We start from the raw sequence: 26,981 nt of genomic DNA, 5'->3' as shown, positions 1-26,981 counted from the left end.
GCCCTTTATTGTTCAACTGAAGGAAGCAGCTCAGTCAGCCAATATGAAAGCTCTGAGCAGCAACAAGTGGAGTTTCAGACTTTAGAAAGTCACTTCAACTTGTTTCATTCCATTTAAACAAGCAGTGAGACTGATCACACACTTTTTTCATCATCACAAAGCCGGCAGCATGTCATTATTGCACAGTCAATTCACATTCACTCTGACACAGGCTCACTCATAATTCCTTGCCATCATTGTCAGTGGCTGTCATTGAGATATCAGCTGTTCTCATCAGCTGGTCACATCTATCCAATAGCACAGTAGCACACTTTCATCATTAGCCTATCGTCTCGCTGCTGCCTTTTTCAAATATGATTCTCTTTCTGCCTTAGTATGACTATGCACCCCTCCATCTCCCATCACTGGACAATCTTTGCAGACTCATCGGCTTCATCATTTCATCATCCTCATCAGCCAGTCCATCTTCAGCAGAGTCATCAACCACCACCACCACCACTAATTTGGGATGAGGGTTAGGTGTCACTAGCCCAGCTTCCCCTTTAAGGACGGAAGTCTTGTGGGTAACTGCACTTTTTTTTCTGTTTGTAGGGTTGTCAACTTCCACTGGTAAAAATACAGCCATAGATGGATAGTGGCGGGGTTGTTTTGTTGAAGAGTACGCTAAACTGAATGAACTCAAATATTCATCGGAACTTATGGGTTGTAGCTAACAATGGCTCTTCCAGCTGTGGGAAGGCTGTTTGTTTCTAAGCCTGGGTCAGCAGCTGGGGTGGCAAAGCATTTTTAAGGGGTTGCATCTGCCACCCCATACCACCATTGTAGGTCCACCCCTACTGTACATGTTACACTCTACATTCCACTGTATCAACCATTCTTTTTCCTTTTATTTCCCTCCTTATAGTCTTCCTTTCCATCTGTGCTGGGGTATGTTAAATGTGCAACTCAATTTCCATTCTCAAAACACTTTGTGACCTGTTTATTGAAGTACTTTCTGAATATATTTCTTTCTTTTCTCTTACACATTTTTGAGGACAAACCAAGACAAACCAAAGCAAATACATCAGACTGAAACCTCTGCCAGACCATGAGCACTTCAGGGGTTGCTGTTCTCACCAACATGTGTGGAGTCCTCTGGGAAAATTCTCCTTTGTATTAGAAGTGATGTTTTACATTTCTGTCAATGGTGAGTTTTGTTGAGTCTCACAATACATAGAGCAAAAGTAGCTGATTAATTATACAACAGAGTGCAAATGCAACACGAGTGCAATGTCTGCTTGCCTGCTTGCTGTTTTATCTAATTCAGTAAACCATAAACATGGACTGTCAAGTGAAGAAACCACATCCTCTTCTTACCCTCTAATTCTACCTACAGATATGAGAGAGAGACACTTGCATATTTTTTTCAACCTTATGTTGAAGAAAGCTGCAACACACACATGCATGAATGAGGATTGATGTTAATCAGCTAATACAAGTGTGTCTTTGGTGTTCTCTCTATCTCTATACTTCATGCTTGACTTAATTTATGCAGCACACCTGTCACACTGTAAGAGCCTGTGGTGGCATGGCATAAGTTAATATACTGTACAGATATCTTAGTAATTATGAGTAACCTTCTGAACACAGGCACAGCACAAACATGCCTATAGTAGTGCAACAAAAGTACAAACCACCCTGGGTGCAAATACACAGTAGAGAGAGAAGGTAAAGAGAAATCATGTTCACTGTAACACCCGCACCTATATGGGCTGAAATGCCTGAAGATAGTAGTATATGCTCATAGAGCGATTTTTCTGGCCCCTCTCTGCATTACTCAGATATCATTGTCATTGTCAAACAGTGCAAGTTCTGAACTCAGTGCATCTCCATCGTGACATTCAGTCTAGTAAGTGAGCAAGGTAGTAATCAGAAGATGTCCTCATCATTTCTTCCTTATCCCAGCAGTCTAACCTGCCTTCCTCATCATTTTGAAAATCTCATACAGTGATGACACTCTCAGCAGATCTCATCAGAAGTGCCTTGGTCCTGCTTTTCCTTCATCTTGGGAAATTTAGGAGACTGAGGAGTGTGGCAGGGAGTGAATGTAGAGATGGGGCTCAGTCCTTTGTCCTGTTATAGTGGGAGAAGTCAGCATGCGCCACCTTGAGGTGCATTTAGGATAGCTCAGTATACCAGTGTCTTTCCCAGGCTTGGAGCTCCCCACCTTCTGCACACACCAGCAGGTATGACTCACACCTCACCTGTGGCAAGCGAACCTGGAGGACGAAAAAAACAAAATAAAACATTGAGTTGATTTTGGCCTTTAAGTTTCAGAAACTTTTCTACCATGATAACATTTTATTTATTTATTTATTTATTTATTTATTGCATAAAATGGAAAAACAGAAAAATATTAAGTATTTGTACAAACAGTAGAGTGTCAATTTATTTTACCCTAGTTTCTGAGGGACTATGCTGAGAATTGCCTGGTCACCAAACACCATGAACCACCATAAACGTGCACACACCTACAGTACACACACTCCTAAGCGTTGGCCTAATCAGCCGAAGTGAAACGCTATTACTGTAAATGCTCAAATGTCTTCCTGTCCTTTTCAGATATCTCCTTTCCAGTGTAGATTAATGCTTTTACATGTAGGTGACATGTTGAATTTGAAGTTTTGAATGCTCAGATAAATAATAATAATGACCAGTGGTAAAATGTAATCAGGTATATTTTTACAAATACAATTTGTCATTTGGCAGACGCTTGTATCCAAAGCGACGTACATATGAGATTATCATGCGTCACAGGCAAGTTTCTAGATGGGAGAGAACAGCAAGAATAAGTGCCCTAATGCAAATTTCTGGTCCAACTGAACATAGGTGCTACAAGACAGTGCTACAAAGTAATGCATAGAGTGCCATTAGTGAAGAGAGAGCTTTTTTTTTTTTTTAAAGAAAGAAGGTGTTCAGTAAAGAGCTTGGTCTTTAGTCGTTCTCTAAAGATCGAGGGGGACTCTACAGAACGAATGGAGTTTGGTAACTTGTTCCACCACGGGGGAACCACAGAAAAAGAGTCTAGCTAGAAACATAGGGCCTTTTTGAGTTGGCAACACCAAGTGCCATTCCTGGGCAGAGTGAGGGAGTTTAGGTAGGTCAGAGCAGTTTTGGTGTCAGTTTTGCAGGTGAGCATCAAGGACTTATACTTGATGTGGGCAGGAACTGGAAGCCAGTGGAGGGATATGAACAGTGGGGTGCCATGTGCTCTCTTGGGTTGGTTAAAGACCAGACACACCGCCGCATTCTGAATCATCTACAAGGGTTTTAACAAGCATGCTGGGAGCCCTGCCAGTAAGGAACTACAATAGTCGAGGCGTGATAGTAGCAGCACTTGTACTAGGTGTTGTGTTGCATGCTCAGACAGGTAGGGTCAAGGGACATTAAATGTAAGTAAATTTTACTTAATGAAGTATTGTACTTAAGTACCAATGCTAAATTTCAATAAATATTGCACTTTTTCATCAATTCCATGTATTTGACAGCTCTTTTTACCTGTCACGTTTCAGATTAAGATTTTACTTAAGAAGGTAAAAGAAGTGAATACTACCATTGATGATGAAATAATCTCTGACATATAGCTACAAAACACATCAATGAAATAAAAATGTGAGTGTTGCATTCAAAACTCCACACCAGTCTAATCCTAAATGACTGATTATGATACCCTGTGGAACAGGACCAGGTGGCGGTGGAGAGGTATCACCAGTGGGTAATGGCAAGCTGTGGGCGATCTCTCCCTCTGTAACACACACAAGTCAACAGCACCTTTGTAGAAACATGAATTGAGGTTGGCTTATTGAATAAGAGATTGGCCAGCTGTACACATTTCACCAAATAAAGAACAACTTTCTGTTTGCCCATTAGGAAGTCTTAGTTACTCACGCAACAGCTGCAAAGCTTCTAAAAAAAAAATTAGAGAATAAAATAGGTTACATGGTGTTTTACAGGAATTCTTCTTTTCCATGTCAGACAGAGAAAGAGAATATGAATGTGGATTAAAGATAGGCTTACATCCCCTGGTGCATCCACACAGTGGGCAGGCAGAGCAAGAGATGCTGGGCTGATACTCAGCTCTGTGATTGGAGGAGAAAGAGGAACATCAGAGCCCATGATGTGCTGCAGTGCTGCTGCAGGCATTCAGTCTTGGGGTGCACAGTACATATTTGCAGTGATGAAAGGGATAGCTGAGTGAATGTGAAAGGAGAGAGAGAAGTGATGAAGAAGGCAGTGTCTGAAGTAAAGGAGGCTGTTGGCTGAGCGAAGAACGTGTTTTTGTCCACATGCTTTTGCAACAACAGGAGTTGTGATCATTATTCATAACATTTTCATCCATCAGTCCAGCAGCAGGAAGACCCTCAACATAAGGTCATAAAAGATCATTAAAGATCGTGACCCTGTACTGAGTTATTGAAATGTACATCCAAGTTCCTATATAGCCTTCTCAGAGCAGGTACTCAACAGCATTTTCAGAGATCTGTGATAAAGCCTCAGGATATCAGAGTATCACACAAAGGTCCACACACTGTCTATGTGATACTTTACAGTCTAGATGTTGTTACTGATTAGATAGTGTTACTGAAATACCTGGCATTCTGAAATCAGCCTGAGAAGATTTCTTAAACCAATGGATTATATTAGAGATGAAAACAAATGCCACATCTCTGCTGTCATATGGCCTTCCATGTTCTCCTGTGGATTTCATTGCTTTTCATGCATGGTTGCATGGATTTTTGGTAATTTATGTTTGGCTTTACTGTAACATCAGTAGGAACCTTTGTCATATAATGAATGCCAGTCCATGGTCTTAACTGTGTCAAAGTGACATTGGCTCCTATGGTGTCATACAATATAAAGTGAAACAGAGATGACGGAGTAATGAGGAAGCAGTGGTATTGATCTCTTGCCTGGCTCTTTAGGAGCTCTCCAGTCCTTCATCTCCCCCTTCAATTGCGCCATTTCTTTCTCCAGCTCACAATATTTCCTCTCTGCGTCTTGTAACCGTCTGGTGGATAAAAAAGGAAAGACGTACTTTCATCAAATCCTTTTAATGCTTTCTTTATTTCTTCAAGTTCAGTGAAGCTAGGTGATGTAATGTCATTGCAATGGATGCTTATCTTCATTTGAAGGATAAATCCACTTTTCTCATGCACTCAAATTCAGTAAATGTGGTAATTATCCCAGTTTTGTCAATTGTCTACTGCAGTGTATTATGCTCCTGCCTCAGCAACTTCTCACATCTTGTTAAGGCTTTGAACCAGTTTTAGGAAATAAGTGCATGTCAGTTCTGTTTTAGTAGTTGTTCTTTATGTAATTCTAACATTTTATTGAAACACAATGTCAAGGTTAGTCACCTAAGGCAGTCTTGGCAGTCAAGAGTCCGGAGGCTTACCTGAGGACTGCAGGTCAGTTAAAAAAAATGAGCATCTTAAGGCTCACCATTCAAAGAAACTCAATGAATAAAGACTACTGTAATATGAGAGATACTGATTAAACAGAATTGGCACTCAGCATTGGCCACTCTACCTAATGAACAGTGTGGATAACCAATCCAATCCAGAGATGGTATTAGTGTCAGTTGTTACCTTTGCAAGTCTTCATTGAGTCTTGATATTTGGTCAGTCTCCATTTCCTTGGTGGTGGTGTGGGTGGATGTTGGACCTTGCTCCAGAGTGAGTGGGAGCTCCAGCAGTGCAGGCATGTCGCCTGGTAAAGTGTCTGTGAGCTTCCACAGCTGGCTCTAAACTCAAACCACAGGGCCAGGCCCAGTAGAAGAAGGTCAATACGCTGAAGATAATTTGTTGCCATTGATGAAGATACATCTCTGTCTTCTAAATGCTGCATATGGGATTATGAAGTAACTGATGAAATCAGACAAATGGAAGTTCTGATGATGTCTCACCAGTTTCTCTGGTGTGTAAAAACTATCACAGTTCCTGAGCCTTGTGTGGTCAATCTGCATCATGATGTCCTGACTGCGGTCGATGGCACCTGTCTGGCTATAAAAGGGAGACCAATCGACCAATAGTTAGGAAGACTGCATTTAAAGCGACATGAAGGGACATAAATGTTAATCGAATTTAAGTTCACCTGGTAGCAGTGTAAGAGTATCCAACAAAAGCCAAGTGTATTCCTACTGGAGCTCTGTCCATTACATCAGATAGCATCTCCTGCAGAACGCAACAGATACCAACAACCACCAGCTGGTGTTATTTTGTTAGAAATTACATACATTTTGCTTGGACCCACACTATGACCCAGCTTGATGGCATGAAGTTTGTAAGGGTGATTTTTTTTATAATTGCTAACTCTGTCAGCTTATTTAATTAACAACAACAACAACAACAACAACAAAAATGCACAATTTGGATCAATACTTACATCACTCTTACATCAGTCTTATAAAATACATGAAATAATGTGGGGTTTCTTTCATAGAAAAGTGTGAACCATTAGCCAAGTTGTTCACAGTATAAGTATGAATTTTCTTTCAGACACAACATAGGGTCCAACATAAGTATGTGATATGAAGAGAAACATTTTCAAAAGAGAATACCATTTCACTGAGACAGTCATCCAGAACGTCAAAATTGGAGGTGTCAGTGGGATTAGATACTTCAGGCAGGAAGGGGGCAGGAAGTTTGTCCAGGGAACCCCAGTCTAGTCCACAGAAGAATGGATGCTTCCTGAAATCACTGAAGCTTTTCCTCCCTAGACGGACCTCCCTCTCACAGATAAGCCCAGTGATGAAGGAACGAGCCCTGTCTGAAATCTCAGGGCCAGAAGAGGGGAACTCAAAATACTCCTTGGGATGAAAAAAAACAAACAAAATTCTTTAAATGGCCGGTGCTTATTTGTTTACTATGGATATTAGTATTACTGCTGCTGGCTGTACCAGTTTGAGCGTTCATAGTGTTATTACCACCATCACACAAGCATAAAAGTGAGGTCTTACAGTTGTGTGTCTGATGTTATTCTTTAATCTGAGAAGTGTTGTTGGATGATTTTCATTTTAAATAAACTGACATTTTCAGTCCGTTTGTGTACCTGAAAGTGGATGATCTTTGCGTACGTTTCAGCGATGGACTCTGCATAGAAGGGAGTGGTCCCCAGCAGCATCTCATAGGCACAAATACCCAGAGCCCACCAGTCACATTCAGGACCATAACTTCCACCTCCATCTACTGCCCTCAAAATCTCTGGAGACAAATAGTCGGGTGTCCCGACTGCTACAGACGAATGAACCTGTAACAAAATCAGTAGGCTGATGGAGTTTTAAAAAAGCGTATCCAAAGGTCATGACCTGTGTTTCTAACATTTGTACTGTGAAACTGTCATTAACATGGAAAAATGTTTAAACCATGATTTGATGTTACATGTTTTCTCTCAAAGAGCCTCTCTTCATGAAACTCCTCAGAGTCAACTCACCATCCCATCCTCTTGGACCCTCATACAGGAGCCAAAGTCCCCTAGTCTGATGTGTCCATCAGCTGTTAACAGGATGTTGTCAGGTTTGATGTCTCTGTGTAAGAAACGGGGTAGAGGAGGCTTCACATAGAGAGGATTTCAGATTTCATTCATCAAAAACAGCATATCATAGGTTGTTCACAGTGTTGTTATCTACTTCATCTTACAGTTCCAGGAAAGCATGGAGACGTGTTTTATGGGTTATGTTGGGCTTTTTAGAACACCAATATTTAAACCATGTGGAAAAACAATGTTAATACTTTAGTTATGATTTCTCTGGGAACTGTATGTGACCACACTCAAAAAACTGTAAAACAAAACAAGCACCATTTTCAAAGAGAATGGTCTACCTGTGCACATAACCCAGCCTGTGGACAGAGTCAATGGCCATGACCATCTCAGCCAGGTAGAACTGAGCCATATCCTCTGGGATCCGGTCTCCGAACTTACTGAGCAGGGTCAACAGGTCCCCCCCTACATAGTAATCCATCACCAGGTACTGAGGGAGGAAGAGGTGGATGAATCTTGCAGTGGGATTTAAGTTAAATACAATATATGCGATAGACTAGCAGAACATAATTTGTCCAAAGCTTGACATAATTGATTTGTACGTACCAGATAGTTGTCATCCTGAAAGGCATAGTGCAACTCTGTGATCCAGCGTCTGTCACCTCTCAATAAAACCTCCCTCTCCTCCTGGTAACATGCGGTCTATTTAAGACACAAACACAAAGACAGCTGGATCAAAAAACAGAAAAGTAAGAAAGGCTGATGGCCCAGGTAAGTGTCCCTCTGAGCTACAAACAACTGAAGGACGTCCAGCTTAAATCAAAAAGCATGCGCTTCAATTTGGCTTTGTTTCCTTTTTCTTCCATCTCATCCCAGTATATACTGTACAGTAAGAACACTGGCCATAGCCGTAGTCTTGTGAAGTGAGTATAGGTTTGTGTTAATATGTATACCTCTCCTCGCCTCAGCATGTCCCACTTATTCATAATCTTCAGAGCATACACCTGTTGTGTGCTTCGTATCCTCGCCACGGCAACCTGCAACAGTGCCAAGATATTAAAACCACAATAACCACATGAAGCATGCCCACACAAAAGGGCAGTATGCATTACTTAAGACTTCCATCCATCCATTATAAGTCAGCAACAAGTTCAAAAATTAATTTTTAAAAACAAAATTAAAAACGGAGTAATTTAAAGCTGTTTGATATACACATGTGCACAGAAACTACCCTACTGGATAAAAAAAAAGGAATAATAGAATAGAATAAATAGAATTATTATAAGATAGAGCTTCTCACAGTGCAAATTCAAGTTGAATGTGCAGAGTCATAGGAGGGGAGTCATTGTACAGCATGATTGCAGTGGGTAGGGATGATTTTTTGTGGTTGAGGAAGGCCATTATATTGGGTTACATTACATTCTATAGGCATACCTAATAAACTGGCAATTAAGTGAGAGTGAGAGTGAGAGAAAGAGAGAAAAGAAAAGAAAGAAGAAGAAGAAAAAATAAAACAATAGGGTTTTTAGATTCTGAGCTTGAATCTAAAAACCTTTACACAATAAATTCTGGTGAAGTGAATCTGTGATATGTAGGATAATGATGATTATTTAAACTAAAAGGAGACAATGATTATTCCAGATAAATGTACACCACCAGCACCCAAAATAACAAACGATTTCTTTGCTGATGTTAAGAGAGGTGAGGTCATCCTGGAGATTTTTTTGTGTGCACCACAAATACTGTTGAGTTCAGTGACAAATTATTAACAAAAACTTGGGATAAGAAAAAGAATATATGAAAATGAAAGTGCAAAAGTGTAAAATCAGCTAAATAAGTAATTCATATTCTCTTGGAATCAATTCTAATCAATACTTAGTCAGATCATGCTGATTTAAAATACCTGAAAAAGTATAATCCCTGTTCCAGACCAGCTCACCTCACTGAATGTGCCTCTGCCAATCACCTTCAGGATGTGAAAGTCTTCCCTTTTGATGCGAGTCCTCTTTACTTGCTTCACCAGGGGTTCAGCTGTGATTGGAGGAGAGAAGAGAGAGTATTATTTGTGTAACAGAACCTAGTTATGTGAGCTTGTGTGGATGAAGCATATTACTGTCACTGTACACAAGTCAAGATCTCTGGGTATCACTTTTTCTCTTTCAGGTGCCTTGAGTGGAATTTAATGCAAGTCAAGCTCTACTATTAAACACAAATACTGATCCAATAGCTGGAAGTGAGTGTACATCCTCTAATTGATCTTAGCAAAATAAAGTTATTTGCTATAATAATTTAACATTGGGGCTGCACGGTGGCGCAGCAGGTAGTGCACGCGCCTCACAGCAAGAAGGTCGCTGGTTTGATTCCCGGGTCGGGCCTTTCTGTGTGAAGTTTGCATGTTCTTCCCATGCATGCGTGGGTTCTCTCCGGGTACTCCGGCTTCCTCCCACAGACCAAAAACATGCTCATTAGGTTAATTGGTGACTCTAAATTGCCCCTAGGTGTGAGTGTGAGTGTGAATGGTTGTTTGTGTATATCTGCGATCGGCTGGCGACCAGTCAAGGGTGTACCCCGCCTCCTGCCCGTCGACAGCTGAGATAGGCTCCAGCCCCCCCGCGACCCCGAAAGGGATAAGCAGCATAGAAAATGGATGGATGGATGAATTTAACATTGTTTTATCTAAAATATGCTATGTAACAGACAAATGTACACAGCGTCTATTGAGTCTTGGTGAAAGGTTTGGTCAGTTTCAAATTTGACATCAGACACCGAAATTGAATGAAAAATTCAAATTTGGATATTTTTCTACTAATGATTAATTGTTTTAGCTGAATGAAATTGATAAGCTCTCTGTCAGTCATATGATCCAAGAAAAGGAAAAAGATGAGCACTTGAATTATCTGAATTTGTGAACCCAAAAATAAATGAATGAATAAAATCAAGTTCAAGTCATGTCTGTACACTAAATGTGAAGTTAATTCAACAGGCGATTAGCTTAGTATAAAGACTGGAAGCAGGGGGAAACAGCTTTCATGGACAGAAATGATTCCAGCACACAACTCCCCTAAATCTACAACTTGCAATTTATACATTTAGTTTTTTGTATGGATTTAAAAAACAAGATCCAATGTAAAGTAGTCAGCTTTAGAGGTTAGAAGTGCTAACAAAACGTTTCCCTATGGAGAGCCATTTCATTCGAAGTTCCATTCAAACTGAACGCCACCTATTGCCCACTGTTCCAGGCTGACTGCAGCCATATTTAAACCACCCACTCCTGCAAGTGTGTTGGGATCTCAATCCAAGTGCAGTCCAAGTCTCACTGTCAGTAAAAACATAACAGAATTACCACTGTTAGCAGCCCCGTGGGCTCAGGACAGGAGGCCTGCAGACTCAGAAACCAAAGCCTTATTGACCAGAGTTCCAACAGGGAACTAGCTTGCTCAAAGCAAGCAGACAGAATGCTACCTGACTGGATGCTAGCAGGCGGGAAAACAGGTCTGAGACCCGCATGCTGAACACAAGCTGGCTGAAAAGCAGGGCTATGAAGAAAGTCCATGACCCACAGGTATGGAGTTTCTTGGCCAAGGCTTTGATGTTACTTTCCAATAAAGACAGAGCTGTCTCTCTCTGTTCCTCACAAGAAGCCTTCCTTCAAACAGCCTTTATCCACAGGAGGTCAGAGATCACATCGTAAAGAGTCTGCTTTATGACCCTGCTGGGTCCACTGTTGGTAGTTTGTACTGTGATGCTTGTGCATACAGGGCTTACAGTGGTGGGGCAGGTGAGGGTCAAAATCAGATAAGGCAGTCCAAACAAGCATGGAAATCCAACAGGGAGCACACAAGAATCAAAGTCCAATAAAACAGGCAACTTTTGAGGACTGCAAAATCCAATATCATTGGGAAAATAAACACCAGGAAATTTGCCAGGAGCAAAAACATGGTGAAGGCTGGAATGCTAGACACAGGTACTCAGATGAAATGGCAAGGAGGTACTGTAAGGAAAAGCACAGACGTAACATACAAGAGAGGGAGGACTGTTGAGAAATTGTTGGTTTCTTTGTAGATAAAAGAGCTTGGTCTGTACCAGCTCTATATGGAAAGTGTCCTGAGACAACTTCTGTTGTGATTTGGCGCTATACAAATAAAATTGAATTGAATTGAATTGAATTGAATTGAATTGAATTGAATTGAATTGAATTGAATTGAATTGAATTGAATTGAATTGAATTGACTGATAAATGACAGGTGAAACTGATCAGCGATCTCAAAGGTGAGAAAGAGACAAAGGCAGGAAGTAAGGCATAACATGACACATAATAGGAGTGAACTTTCAAAATAAAACAGGAAACAGACTGCAAGCAAACATCAGGACCATGCACTTTTCCCAGACCTCCTTAATCACTGGTCTAATAGTGAGATCATTCCTCTGGACATGCTTGATTTGTCCTATTGTTTGTGGAATGAGGAATACAGCTACTGCTGCACATTTGTCTGGATCATGACACACTAGATTCATTCTGTTTTTCCACTGCTTGTGTAGCTGCTCCAATCATACCACATGACATTCCCTCTGAATACTCTTTCATGAATGTTTCCACATCTAATGGCATTCTGGACAGACTGTCTGCATCAACATTTTCCTTGTCATGGTGGTAAATGGAAATGGACATTTTCCAGTTCTGCTACCCACTAGCACCCTGTTGCATTCAGTTTGGCAGTGGACAGTACATCACTATAGTCAGGACCACAGTGAAGAAACCATCCTATAGATATAGCATAGATGCAAAGGTAACAAGTTGGCAAGAAGGCGCAGCAGATGGGCACCTCAGTGCTCTTCTCTCTAGTATTTGCTTTGTTTTGGTTTGTCATGTTTTGAGCCGTCCCTCTTCAATACAATACAGTCTGGGGTACTGTTAAACATTGCTAAATCTACTGGTTGGACCTTTTTTTCCACTTAACTTCTTAACTCCGTGTTGGAGGAGCAGCAGCTCTGCATGGGATTTTGCAAGAGGAGGAAGCAAGCCAGTGCACTCTTTAAGCTGACAGAGGACTTCAGAAGTTGCCTCTCAACACTGCCTCAATCACCGTCCTTAACTACATTGTTTCCACTGTGGAAACCTTCAGGTTTCTGGGATCCACTATCTCCTGGGACTAATGGTGGATTTCAAACATAGCCCCAAATATGAAAAAAGCATAACAAAGGATGTACTTCATGCATCAGCTAAGGAAGTTCAACCTGCCTCAACAGTTGCGGATCCAATTCTACACAACAATAATCCTCTCTGATCTATGTACATCATTGTCTGGTTTGGGTCTACTACCAAACATGACGAGAACAGACTGCAACAGACTACAAGGACTGCTGTGAAAATCATAGGTGCCATTCTGCCCTCCATTCAGAACTTACATTCCTCCACATTGAGAAAACGGGCAGAAAATGGCATCACTGCAAACCCCATATATCCTGGACACAACCTGTTCCAACTTCCTCTGTCTGGTAAGTGCTACAGATCACTGAACGCCAAAACAACCAGACACAAAAACAATTTCTTTCCATAAGCCATCACCCTGATGAGTAGTTGGCTAGTCATGCATTGTCAGTAACCCTCTGACAGCAAAACATCCACGGACTGGCAATTTATGATGCACTGACACAGTTTTTGGTTTGTCCATTTGCCACTCACAGTCACCATCAACATTAATTCTTGCACATTCTAAATTTCTATTTCTATTGTAAATGTATTCATTATTATCATCTCATTATTCTTTGTGTATATTATTTATTGTTTATTTTTTATTTTTACACTTATTGTTAAGTTATTGTCCAGTGTTTTGTTGTCTTTTTGGGGGGGGGGGTGTCCTTGTTGAGCATTATGTCCTTTTGTTTTCTACACATACACATACACGTACACACGTACATTGATTGAGTGCAACGACTTTGCCAGTAAAATGATTCTGATTCTGATAACCTGATAACCATGAAATTTCTCTGTAATCTGTAGAAACTTTAACATTTGGCTGAATGCATCTGGTAATTTTTCTTGGCTCCAGTTAAAGTATGGGACCTTTAAGCAATCACTTCTGCTTTTACTACAATATGGCACCTAGTCCTTGGTTGGACACATCAGAATGGAGGATAAATGGTGGTGGAAACTCAGGGAAAACTAGAACAGGATCCTGAATGAGACAGTCTATCGACTGTTCCTACACTGACTGATGTACCTCAGTTGACTCAAGGGATGTGTAGGATGGAAATCGTCTGTTGTTTAATTTTTTTTGCAACTTCCTGTTTTTGCGTAGCAGGGGTTTGGTGTCTACTGGTGCTTTAAACAGGTCATATAAGAGGCTGCAATACATGAAAAATCTGTCATATAGTGCTGGGAATAGCTCAGTGGTCCCAATACTGCTCTTAATTCACCAACAGTACCGGGCTGTTTGTTTCTCAGGGCCCTTACTGCAGCAGTATCGGCGATCCATTCTATGTCTGTCGGCTGGACATGGTGGATGGACAAAGTTGGCAGGTGATCTGTTTTAAATATGTTAGCAGGATACAGTGGCCTGACTGACTGTACAGTTCAAACAGCGGTCCTCACTTTTACTGTATTGTCATGTCTTGTAGGATTTTGCAGAAAGATATTTGGGGTTATGCCTGCCTTTGCTGATGCAAAGGGGCGGCTTGTACTCGACACTCTGTTTGGATGGAGCAACATTTAGGTCCAGTGACCCTGCCATTTGCTATCCTCACATTATGGTCACATGCCTGCATTACATTCAGTTTGTTATCATATTTTGCATAGATGAGGAAAAGCCATTATTACAGCCTTCACAGGTTGCCTACATAATGTGTTCGGTGACATGAAAACCAATAACAGGACGTTGTTGTTGGTTTCCTTTAAGCACTTGCATCGGTATGAGCAGCTCATCATCATTACCAGTAAGCTTGAAAGACACTTGTATGCCATTTATGTGCCACTGGTCACTTCAATTTGTAATCGGTCAAGTCGGTCAACTAGCTCAGCTATGGCTTTCTTTCCATAATTCATCTTTAGCATGAATCTGTGAGCCCATATCCCAAAGAGCCTGAATCTTTTGTTTGTGCAGGAAACACATGATGAGATACTTCTTCCCTACTAACTCACTTACAGTTGGTGTTTCCTCTGGAATGACTGACTTTTGACATGACTGTGCTGCTTGTTCTTAACAGCTCAATATGTGGATGACTTACAGTGTCTTTTGTGTGTAGGCCAGGCACTACCTATGTTTCCAACATGTTTCCTACATTTGTTTACAGAGTTCTTCCTAGTGGGCTCTACTAGTCTTGGGTGGTGGTGTGGTACTGGGTAGTATCACTGTGGAGCAAACTATTGTTGACTCACTTCCCTTATCCATCCCTTATCCATCCCAGGCCAAATGCCACTTGGTATTCTTGCACTGCTCATGGTGAATGCCAGTGGTACAATGGCATGGTATTTGATTTATTCTTAGAAGGTGAGATTGCAGGTTAAAAACATTAAGCAGGCGACACATTTACTATTCGGTGGGGGATACTGTGGATGAGTTCCCTGATTCGGGAGACCTCAGCTTTCAAGACTTTCAACTGCACCATCCATGTCAGAGTGTATTTCTTTCATTTCAGACAGCAGATGAAGGGGCAGAAAGGATGTGCTTTTCTGGGTGGTGCTTTTCTTTTCCACTTGAACTTTACTTGACTGGACTGTATTCACATTAGTTACTCATGATAGAGCAGCATGTTTCTTTTTGTCATCTCCTTAGACTCTGGACTAGTGCTGGGTGATATATAAAGCTTGAATCAGCTTGAGAAGCAAATAAGATTGTCTGCCATTTTGAAGGCTCTCTTTACTGGTCTGGACCATTGAGTTGTTTAACTCTCTGGCACTTTTTCCTTGGTAATGAGAGCTGAGAATTCTGCAAAGCCCAAGCTTGCCTTTCCCTTCAAGGTAACTGTAACTGCAGGTCTGGTGTGATGGCTTAGCTCACCAATCTGCCTATCATAAAACCTTTGCACCACATGCAGCCATTAGGGGGTGCTGGAACCATAATCTTTCCTGGAATCTTGGCTCTTGCAGGGGTTTTATGTTTGTGTTCATTAGGCTGTGCATTATCTTTTTCTTGTAATGACAGCCTTCGCACTTTTAATTCCTTCTGGAGTTTTTCCTGTTCATTGGTTTGATTTAGGATTTCACATGCCATTTGGATATTGTCCATTACGACATTGAATTCAGTTCAAGATACCTTATGACATGCAAACTTAATTAAATGCAAGTTTCAACAGTTACATGTTCTTTTCCTGGTTCTGAAATCTAGTGTGTTGTATACAGTCTGTTCTACAATCAGTTTGTAAAGTGCTCCTTTAGTCTCTACCTGCTGCTTTTCCAGTTCAACTACACTCCAGACTGGAGTCTCTGTTAACAGCAACAAACAGACAGATAGATCTGCCTTATATATGCTTGTCTCACCTATGAAACATCTCTATCCTCACTGCACTGCATTATTATAAACTATAATGATCTGTTTGCCAGTCACATCTCAACAGGCAATATCTCTCTCTCTTCATCTCCTTGCAGTTGTCACAAATGTGTTCCATGATGTTGATTGGGTAGGTGCAGTGACTGCTTTGACAAACAGTTGGTATTCATAGACACACACACACACACACACACACACACACACACACACACACACACACACACACGCAGATAGATAGATAGATAGATAGATAGATAGATAGATAGATAGATAGATAGATAGATAGATAGATAGATAGATAGATAGATAGATAGATAGATAGAGATATTTGGGTGAAATTTATGGAAAATGTAAAAAGGTCACGCTACAGCGATATTATATCATGAAAATAGAGCATGCATCTCAAACAATTTATTGAAACAAAAGCCAACAACAGTGGTGGGTATACCACAACAAAAAATGTCAGTGTCTCAATAACTTGCCATGTGCCCCTGAGCATCAATTATAGCTTGACAGCGACATCTCATGCTGTTCACGAGTCAACTTATTGTCTGCTGAGGCATGGCATCCCACTCTTCTTGAAGGGCGGCCCTTCTGAGGTACAGAGTTACAAGCCTCTACACAGTGACTCAGCTGATCCCATAGGTTTTCTACAGGATTCAGGTCTGGAGAAAGTGCAGGCCACTCCATTTGAGGTACCCCGCTCTCCAGCAGCCGTCCCCTAATGATGTGACCTCGATGAGCTGGAGCATTGTCATGTCACTGTCACCACCAAAGGCTCGTCTGATGACAAGAGTGGCTGATGCATAGCGTTCTCGATGTCTCCAACCTCGTTGGCGGCCATCATTTCTGCTCAACATGAATCGACTTTCATCAGAGAACAACACTGAGGCCCACTGGTCCCTGGTCCAGAATAAATGCTGATGTACAGGTCAGGTACACTTACCTGAGAGTCGTCTAGCACGCAGACCACATTGATGTAAATGGTTTTGAATTGTCTGACATGACACTTGGGTGCCTCTCACTTCCCTTAAATGTGCCTGGAGTTGAGTGGCATTCATCATCCGGTTCGTAGGGCAGCGATCATCACCACTTCCCTTTGAGAACATCCTGTTTGAAGCCTCGCAATGGCGAGGTACTGTTGATCAATTGATAGGTGTTGTCTTGGTCTCATGATGTCAAAATGTGAACAGCATGATAAAGAGGACTGTTTAAATAACAATTCCAGTTGAACCAGGAAATTTATTGGTCGATTCATGGATCAAACACATGCCATTCAGCTCCTTGTTAGAGAACAACAAGTACTGAAATATTTAACAGTTGGACATTTGCATTCAAAAGTTTAAAGGTCAAATTAAGTTCCCCTTTAAAGGTTATAGTGCATTTTAAGTTCATTTTGAAATTTCACCCGAAAGCCACTTTTTGTGAGTAGTGTATATATTTGGTGAAGTCCAATATCACACAAAATCACCTCACCTGTAAACAAGAGAGATACCTGCATACACTCTGATCATCAAACAGATATGTGCTGTTAGGCCTGACACACAATGTTAATCTGGCAAAATAAAATTTAAAAATAAATAAAAAATAAAAATCATAATAATTTTTAAATGCTTTACACTACAGTAGATAGCAATCTTGAACACCAACATACTGTATATCAAAGCAGCCACAGCAACACATAGTGAACAATATGGAACTAATGCATGAGAACTGCAAGGATATGAAGAGGGAGATAAAGTGCCTGGACTCGGTCAAGCAATGACCAGTTCATCATAGTTTGTCATACTTGCATATACAGGGTACAGAAAAACAAGGGCTTGGACCCAAATGCAGACTGTCAGGACAGGCAAGGGTCAGAAGCAGAGAAGGCAGTCCAAACAGGCAAACAAACCCAATAAGCAGACATGAATCCATCAGTCCAAAAATGGGCAAGATCTAGGGAAAAAAAATGAAGCAATGATCCAAAAATACTGGAAAGGGATGGAATGCTTAACATGCAAGGTACTAAGATGAACTGGTAAGGAGTACAGGGAAAAAGACTGACCACGGAGGAAAGGCTAATGAGGGACAGGTGAAACTAATCAACAGTCACAAAGGTGGGTGAACCAACAAAAACAGGATGTAAAACGATACATGACACATGAGGAAACCTGGAGCAGATGTTGGCTGGACCACCAACTGGGGACTAGGAGCAGGTATCAGCCGGGCCATCGACTAAGAACCAAGAGTAGGTGTCGGCTGCTGAAGGCAAGGGTGGATGCTCATTGACTGGAGGTTAGTGGGCTTAGTGCTAGCAGGCAGAAGTGAAAGTTGGCTGCTAGTGGGATGGGTGCTAGCGGGCTGAAGTGTAGACTGGAAGTTGGCATGCTGGATGCTAGCTGGCTGAAAGCTGGCAGATTGGGAACCTGGACCTGAGGTTTGAACCTGGGGTATTAAGGAAGTCAGTGACCCAGTTCCTTTAGCTAAGGAAAGGGTCAAAACCAGAGAAAGCACTCCACAAAAGCAGGCAAGGCCCAGGAAAAACAAAGCAATGGTCAAAAAATACTGGAAATCAGTGGAAAGGGTTGGAGTGCTTGACACACAAGGTACGAAGACAAACTGACAAGGAGTGAGGGAAAGATACATACTAAAATATACTATGGAGGTAAAGCCAATAATGGACAGATGAAACTTATCCTAATCACAAAGACAGGAAAACACACAAAGACAAGAAGTAAAACAATACATGGCACACAAGTACAGTAACCTTCAAAATAAAGCTATAGATGAGACGAAGCAAACCCCAAAACCATAACAGTTGCATGCAATGCACCACAGTGAAGATACAAATGTTTCATGGAGGGGAGGAGGGAAGCTTAATTGCTGGTCTTTCTCTTTGTCACTGTTAACAGAAACTCCAATCTGCTGTGGTGTTCCTACACTTCACTGATCAACCACAGAATTGTAGAATAACATCAGGTTATTTCTAAAGAAAACTTTTATGTCATGTTGGCACTTCTGTTCATATTCTTTGTACTCCTGCAGGTGCTTCATCATATAAACTAAAGTCACCAGTTCAGTTGAATATAAGCTTTTCAACCAACCTTGAAATATTCCATATTGATATTATTCAACCTTTAAAGCCAATGATGTGGTTTGACATCATCTTTTCAACTTCCAGCATTCAAACCTCTATTTCTTCAAAAATGACCTTCTCTTGTTAGTGTGAAAGCTGTCATGACATCTTCATGCTTGTTTACTATTATTATGATTATTATTATGTTTTTTGACTTGAAAAGCGCTGAAACGACGTCACTGAGGTCACAGTCAAGTCACAGGGGAAAGTAATCAATCGGCGACTCCTCCAACTGCACATGCGCATGCCCCAGACGCAAACATGCAGGGCAACGCCAACAGCCCCGGAGAGACTTCACAGGTAATGTCAATAATAACGTGCATAGCTATTATTGATTTAATAAAATCGAACCATTTTATACAACATACATTTCTTGGACTCACATACTTATTGCTTTAGCTTGCAAGCTAAAGATATTTACATGCCGATGAAGCTAGCTTAGTGCTCCAGCTCTCACTCTTCAGGAAATGAAAATCCTAGTTCTCTTTGTTTCTGTGCAGGAAATGGACATCACTGTCCATCCTGTTCCCCATGTCTCCTGCAACTATGTCCTTCCAAAACATCAAAATCTGTGGAACATGCATTTGTGTGTATGTGTGTGTATACATTATGCGTGTATATCCTGTGCCTGTGAGCCTGCTTATGTTTATTCAAGACTGCCACGGTAAGTGCTCTGCCAAACCCTCTGCCAGCTTCCTCTCATGATGAACGGAAATTACTCCTATCCAGATGCATCAATAAGAAATTAATCAAATATGCTGGTGAACAGTTAGCTGAGAAGATGAAATTTCGCTGCACAGAATGTGTTACTGATATTTTTACCTTCATTTGCATAATTCTCCTCCAGCATGTAGATTTTGGAAAATAAGACATTAAGTGACAGTTGGGGACATGCAAATGTAGATGTGAACACCTTGTGATAATGTCTAATAACGGCACATACTGATAACTAAAGGCCATTCATAAAGTCATACGTGGACAGCAAATGATTTCTATCACTTTTGTATCATGCTGAAAGGCTGCCTACTCAGACTACTGCTGCTGCAATTTTGTGCATAAACTGCTATAGGAATATATCATTATTACAATACCTGAGTAGATTAACTGGTCTTTCTGTGCCAATGAAGGTGTTTGCTTGAATCCCGGTTTCATACCAATACACTTGGACAGATGACTTGTAAACTCTGTTGGCACTTGCTGTTGCTAATGATATTTTTGAGGCCATAACAAGGGAAAGAAGAAAAACAGTGATGGAGTCACTGCCAGTTCCTGTGAATGTTGACTCTGGCTCTGTACCCATCACTGACCTCTCCTGTTAAAAAAGCCATGTACGGCGTGACCAGACCATAAGCAAACCAGACATAGAGGGGTTGGAAGGAAACCAACATGAAAGCTGTGCAAAATGTGAGAAAAGTTTGAAGAATTTTTTATTTGTTACCAGAAGACTATAAGATCCTCCAGTTTACTGAATTCAGTGTTCAGTACAATCTTCAATGAAATGCTCCTGACTGTCTGGCTCAGCTCAAAGCCTTCCTCTTAATCCACCAGTTCCTCTTGTCATAGCAAAACTTGATTGATCAAGGCCTACAATGAGCTTCACAGAGGGCACAGCACAGTTATTCAGTACTCACACTGCATTGTGCAACTTTTTCCACATCAAACGGATGGTCCATCTAAATTGCAAACACATTTTCTCACTTCTGGAAAAACATGTTGCTGTTGAAATTTTCAATGCTGTGAGCAGCACCAATAAGAAATTCCATTGATCTCCATTGTACTGGGCATAAATGGAGACATAAATCTCCAAAATAGATTATTTAAAACTTGAGCAAATTCCAAAACTCTCTGCATGGTGTGATACCACTGAGTGAGAAAATTAATGCTATAAAGTGTTCAACATAATTAGTCCGGTTCCCCACCTGTTCTCTGTTTCACCTTTTCAGTGACATTCTGCAATTTTGGGATGTGAAGTATTTTCTCTGGGTGTGGCCAGCCATTAAGATAAATTACAAACAACAACAAGAGGACCCATTTAACACCAACTGAACAGTGGCATCGATTCTACCATCTGAAGAAGAGAAAAGACTGAGAGTGACAAAGAACTGCTGCTCGAGTGTGGAATGCCAGCCATTTAGTTGATGTGCCACATGTCAAGCTAGTAGTGCTTGCTTATACTGGGGTTTGAACTAGCGCCAAAACCATTTGTCAATTATTGGCTAGTGTAGTGGCAGAGTTTTGGACCACTGGTTGAAAAAATGTAGCAGTGTGAAGATGTTCGGCAGAATTACGCTCTGCTATAACCTCACTATTGATGGAAATGCCTGTCTGTAAGTCCGTCAGTCCACCACTTTGGCCAAGACTGAAATATTTCAACAAATACTGGATGGATTGTCATGAAATTTAATTCAGATAGTCATGTACTTCTCAGGATGAATGGTAATCACTTAGGTGACCCCTTAACTTTTCATCTTGTGCCATCATCAAGTCAAGATTTTTATTTTTTGAACTGGTTCTTATTAACTTCAGCTGTAGCAGTGCAGCTGCTCTAAACTACATTGCACAGAAGTCTTGAACATGTTTCTGCATTGAAGGGGGAAGGAGTAACAAGGCATATAACAGTAAAGCATTATTTTCCCCTTGCCTGTTATGGTTCTATCATCCTTGCCAATTGTGTGAAGAAGATTTACTCTGCAGCTCAGGCCTCAAGTCCAGCTAAACCCAGAAATCTGCTTCATCACAGATGAAGGCCAGCCAACTCTGACACTTGATCCTCATGCCTGGACACATGGTGTAGTTAAATTTGGAATGCCCCATCACTGGGGAGACATGATAGCCCCCCTTGGCTACTAGACATTACAATAGGTCCACACACAGTCACATGCATACTGTATATGGATTCTATCAATAATATAGAAAGAGGGAGGAGACAAGAAGGACGGGGGGAAGTTGAGGGGTGATGACATGTCAGCAGATGCACACACAGAGTGTTGGCAAGCAGCCAGTAGAACTACAATGGGCAGCATTTATGAGCATGTGTTCAGTGTGTTTATGTATGTGTGCAACTGTCTATAATTACTAAAAATGTTGGCATGGCAAGAAGACACGATCTGAAATAACCACAACAAAATGTGAGTAGTGAATGTGTTGTCCTCTTACATCTTTTATTTTCTGTACAATATACCTGTCATTGAGCCATAGAGGTCTTAGTGACATGACACCATCTGAAAAGTCTCCTGGAGATTCCTGAAGTATGGCAGAAAGTCAACAGAGTATTGCCTTTCATGACCTTGTTGTGGTCTAAGCCCAATGCATTCTGGGTCATAACACAGAGGTTACTGGGGCAGGTATGGATGGTTACTCAGCTCGGCTCTGAATTTATCTGTGACCAACACCGTGAGACTCATTTTAGGGTTGTGGTGCCCATCGCTTTCATGGCACTATAATCCATGGAAAATGTCGACCTTGTCTGTCGGTCAGTCTTTAAATGGAACACAAAGTGGGTTTAGATGAATATACAATTTAAATTAACTAATTAGGTCAGTGCAGTCTAATAGTAATATTATTAACACTGCATAACCTCAACAGCATGGAAAGCAAATCGTTAGCCTAATAGCATAATTGCCTAAGTCATATTTTAAGGTTTTCGGGCGATAAGGCAGGATGAAGCAGCAGTGTCAGGAGAGTAGAGTTAGGCAGACATATATATATATATGTATGTGTGTGTGTGTGTGTGTGTGTGTGTGTGTGTGTGTGTGTGTGTATTTATATATATATATATGTATATGTGTGTGTGTGTGTGTGTGTGTGTGTGTGTGTATATGTATATGTATATATATATATATATAATGAATTAATGAATTAATTATATATATGTGTGTGTGTGTGTGTGTGTGTGTATATGTGTATATATATATGTGTGTGTGTGTATATATGTGTATATATATGTGTGTGTGTGTGTGTGTGTGTGTGTGTGTGTGTATATATATATATATATTAGAATAATAAATATAAAATAGAATTATTTTAAAGGACCAGTTAGCAAGATTCAGAGGCACCCAGCAATAAGGTTGCAGATTGCAACCAACCTACATACACTAATGAAAACATACACATGAGTATCATACTCTTTGCCAGTTTATCTCCCTATATCAGCAATGACACCAACACTGTTATATAAACAAGCTTTGAAAATATTGGATCAGAAGCCAATAAAATCACACCATAGTAAAATTCAGAAAGTAAAAGTTGAAGCAGACAGCAGACACAGCTCTGTAGTGGACATCACTGCACGAGGTCAGGAACACTTCCAAAGATTATTGTGTGTGAACATAGTTAATCACTGCATCCACAAATGTAAGCTGGAACTCTGCCATGCTGAGAGGACACAGTATACAACCCAGATCCAGAAACACCTTCCCTGGTCTCAAGCTCATTTAAGATGGACTGATGTGAAGTGGAAAAGTGCCCTGTGGTCTGACGAGTCAAAATATTTAATTGTTTTTTGGAAATCGTGGATGCTGCATCCTCCGTGCTAAAGAGGAGAGGGACCAGCCTGCTTGTTATCAGCGAACAGTTGAAAAGTTAGCATCTGTGATATGGTACGGGGGATCTTTAGTGCCCATAGCATCAGTGGCCCACACATATGTGAAGGCACCATTAATGCTGAACGATATTTACAGGTTTTGGTGCAAACACTGCCAAGTAGAAAACATCCTTTTCAGGGAAGATCTTGATTATTTCAGTAAGACAATGTCAAACCACATCCTGCACGTATTACAACAGCATGGCTCCATAGTAACAGAGTCTGGGTGCTAAACTGGCCTACCAGCAGTCCCTTGTCAGCCATTGAAAATGTTTGACACATTATGAAAAATATGACAAAGGAGAGCCTAAACTGTTGAGCAGCTGAAACTGCATATCATTCATACAGTAATTCATTAATTAATTTTATAATACAAGTTGTGTTGTTACATTGAAATAATATGTCACTGATGAAATATATATAGGACTTCTAGTCATAGCTAATTTGCAGACCATGCCCCTGGTCAGGCTTTTAATGAATAAAACACATAATACAGCACTCAAATACAGGCAAAGAGACTCACCATAATGCAGACATAAACAAACCACCACTACAAACAGTAATTGATGCTATGACTAAAAATTAAGAACAACAAAAGGAAAAGAAAATATGCATGCTGTATACAGCAAACATAGACCCATGTCTATATAGCATACAGTGTCCACAGATTTGCCTTTGTTTAAGACGGAGTTTTGCATCAGAATGAAAAGCAGTATTCAGTGGCATCAAGCAGTGAGGTTGCAGATCGAAGCCTTGCCTCAACATCCCCTACAGTGACTGCTAAAAACACAAAAGGCTCTTTCTGGAGGTAGTGTTTGATTTGTCTGTTCTGGGCTACTGTAGAAACACAACAGGGTTGTAGGAAACGGCGTGTTCATCCTTTATCTGTAGCTGCTTATCCTTTGGAGGGTCATGGCACCATGGACAGGTCACCAGAGTCATCATTTAACTTAGAGTGCATTTCATTGTCTTCTCTGAAGTTGGAGCACCCAGAGAAAGGCCCGAGTCAGCTGGCAGGTTCAAATCCAGAACCTTCTTACTGTAAAGAAACTGTGCGACCCATCAGGACAACAGTTCATTTTGGTTCCAGGACCAAAAACACAAGCCAAGACAAATTGCATCCATTATGAACAATATGAACAGAGTAAAGATATTAAAATTACTATTGACCACTTTCCTGTAATCATATTAAAACTGCTGTATTATCAAAGAAATATATTTTCCACTTTTATTTGATTAAGTTATGATGTTAAACATTCAACTGACAGTTCTAAACTTATGCTGAAATGTCAACTTCATTGTTAAAGATAAATTCAAATGTTTATATACATCTTAAATGTGTTTGAACAATCACACTTCAATACAAAAATCAAGGTAGAAATGTCATCAATATTGTAAATGCACTGGGAAACATAAAACCTAAAGCTTTACTGACCACTTATAGGCAAAGCACAGCAGACTGCCAACAGTTTGGGAAAGAGTCAATCAACAGTAAACAGTCACAGTATTGAATCATGACAGCGGTTTAAACAAGTTTTGGCTCTGATAGGCTGCAGTCTGTTTCAGTTGAAAAGCCTGAAACATATCAAGTCACTATTGTACAGTATGAAGATTCATGTTCATGCTGGCTGAACCTCGAGTGACAGTTTTCAGGAATAATAATAAATAATACATTAAGAGTATCTGTCTGTCTCAAATCAATCCTGGAAGCCTTCTGGTTGACACAAACCCAAGTACTCTGTCCAGCCAGATAGATTACATTCAATGCAAAATGTTCTCTTAAATCCTTGCCTTCTACAATATCTATGCATAGCCACTCTGGTATGGTTAAGATTAGGGAAAGATCTTGGTTACAGCAAATAAACAATACTGTATAAAAGGAACAGTATCTATAGGCAACAGATACCTTAGGCCGCAATAACAGTCTTGGTTAAGGACAGGGAAAGATAGGCATTATAGTTGATAGAAGAAGGACTGTTAATTGCTGAGACCACGAAAGAATGAAAACATCAGTCATTCCAGCAAACAACAGATATTTTGTCTATGAACAAAACTGATGAAGATTTCTCATGCAGTAGAGAATAGCAATAATCACTTGTAAGTACTGTGACATTGTTATAGAGCCACAAAATCCACAGAGGGAGGAAGTTGGGGTGAATGGATGAATCAACAAAACACCAGACTACGAGAGAGAGCTGTTCATTTCCTGTTTCCAACCATCGGTCAACAACAGTTCCTTTAAACCATGACCATTCTCAAAACCTTGATCTTTGTCCAAACCTAACAAAACCTTAACCATAGTTGTGTCAGATCAGAAATCACTTTTACATGTGTAACATTGTAAAAGTTTTAGAAGCCATAGACAAATGTCATCCTGCCAATGGGGCTGTCAGATCATGAAAAAGACATGCACACTGGCACTGGATGTTAACTATGAGCTGCCAATCTGAACATTTGTACCATAGGAGGCTGGTAAAAGTCCACAGCCTGCAGTTAGTACTATATTTATAAACCAGGACTGACATGATTGTGACTCGTTTGCGGAGTCACACATGGTGTTATGTGCGATGAGTTTTGGGTAATGTATCATTTGATTGATCTTTATCAGAAGCCAAACAAAGTGGTTTTCGAGCAACATGTACTGTCAATAGTGGGATGAATAATTTGTCATGTTATTATGTCAGTTGTCAAGAAAAAGAAAGAAAACACACACACACACACACACACACACACACACACACACACACACACACACACAGAGTTAGAAATAAGAGGAAATCACTCACCCCATTGCAGGAAACCAGAGACATACTTCTCCCTTGCAAAGGACGAGGAGTAAAACTCCTGGTAAACGCCTACCAGAAGGTCCAACAGGGTCTGGAGCCCAACAGGTCCCGTGGCCCGGGGACCCTCGGCCAGGTCAGGTCCATCAAGGCCAGGCCCACTCGACATGGCGCCCAGTGGCTGAGGAGTCCTTTTGCTTTAGAGTTGTGGTGAAACCCTGGCATCCATGGTGTGTTTGATTTAGTGAGAGACAAGCTGGATCTTCTTCTACCTCTAGACTTACAGTTTACAGCTGGTCTCTTGAGAATCACATTTACAGTTAAGCCAACCCTTGCTGTCTTTTTTGGTCTGCCCCCCCCCCCCCCCCCCCACGCTCACTCTCTGGATCTCTTTCTGGATCACCATCTAACCCCACCCCCTGCCCCTTGTGACTTTCTGTCTACCCACTCTGCATGATCACAGTGCAGGAGTGTGACTTTTCTGTGCAAACATC

The 26,981-nt window shown here is 40.8% G+C and overlaps 1 protein-coding gene across 1 annotated transcript; it reads right to left on the bottom strand.

The window, feature by feature from the left end:
• LOC139344469 (myotonin-protein kinase) lies at positions 1-26,981 on the bottom strand. The gene is made up of 16 exons (XM_070982689.1): positions 26,491-26,981; positions 9,458-9,549; positions 8,472-8,555; positions 8,125-8,220; positions 7,860-8,008; positions 7,471-7,564; positions 7,090-7,287; positions 6,599-6,847; positions 6,133-6,212; positions 5,945-6,041; positions 5,628-5,782; positions 4,950-5,047; positions 4,057-4,118; positions 3,928-3,945; positions 3,710-3,784; positions 1-2,258 (listed from the first exon to the last, which is right to left on the bottom strand). The coding sequence occupies exons 1-16, from the start codon at positions 26,654-26,656 to the stop codon at positions 2,157-2,159; spliced, it is 1,815 nt and encodes a 604-aa protein (XP_070838790.1). The 5' UTR covers positions 26,657-26,981; the 3' UTR covers positions 1-2,156.

The sequence above is a fragment of the Chaetodon trifascialis genome, chromosome 16 (assembly GCF_039877785.1).
Source record: "Chaetodon trifascialis isolate fChaTrf1 chromosome 16, fChaTrf1.hap1, whole genome shotgun sequence".
NCBI classification, from domain to species: domain Eukaryota; kingdom Metazoa; phylum Chordata; class Actinopteri; order Chaetodontiformes; family Chaetodontidae; genus Chaetodon; species Chaetodon trifascialis.
This window is presented reverse-complemented; position numbering and strand designations above follow the sequence as displayed.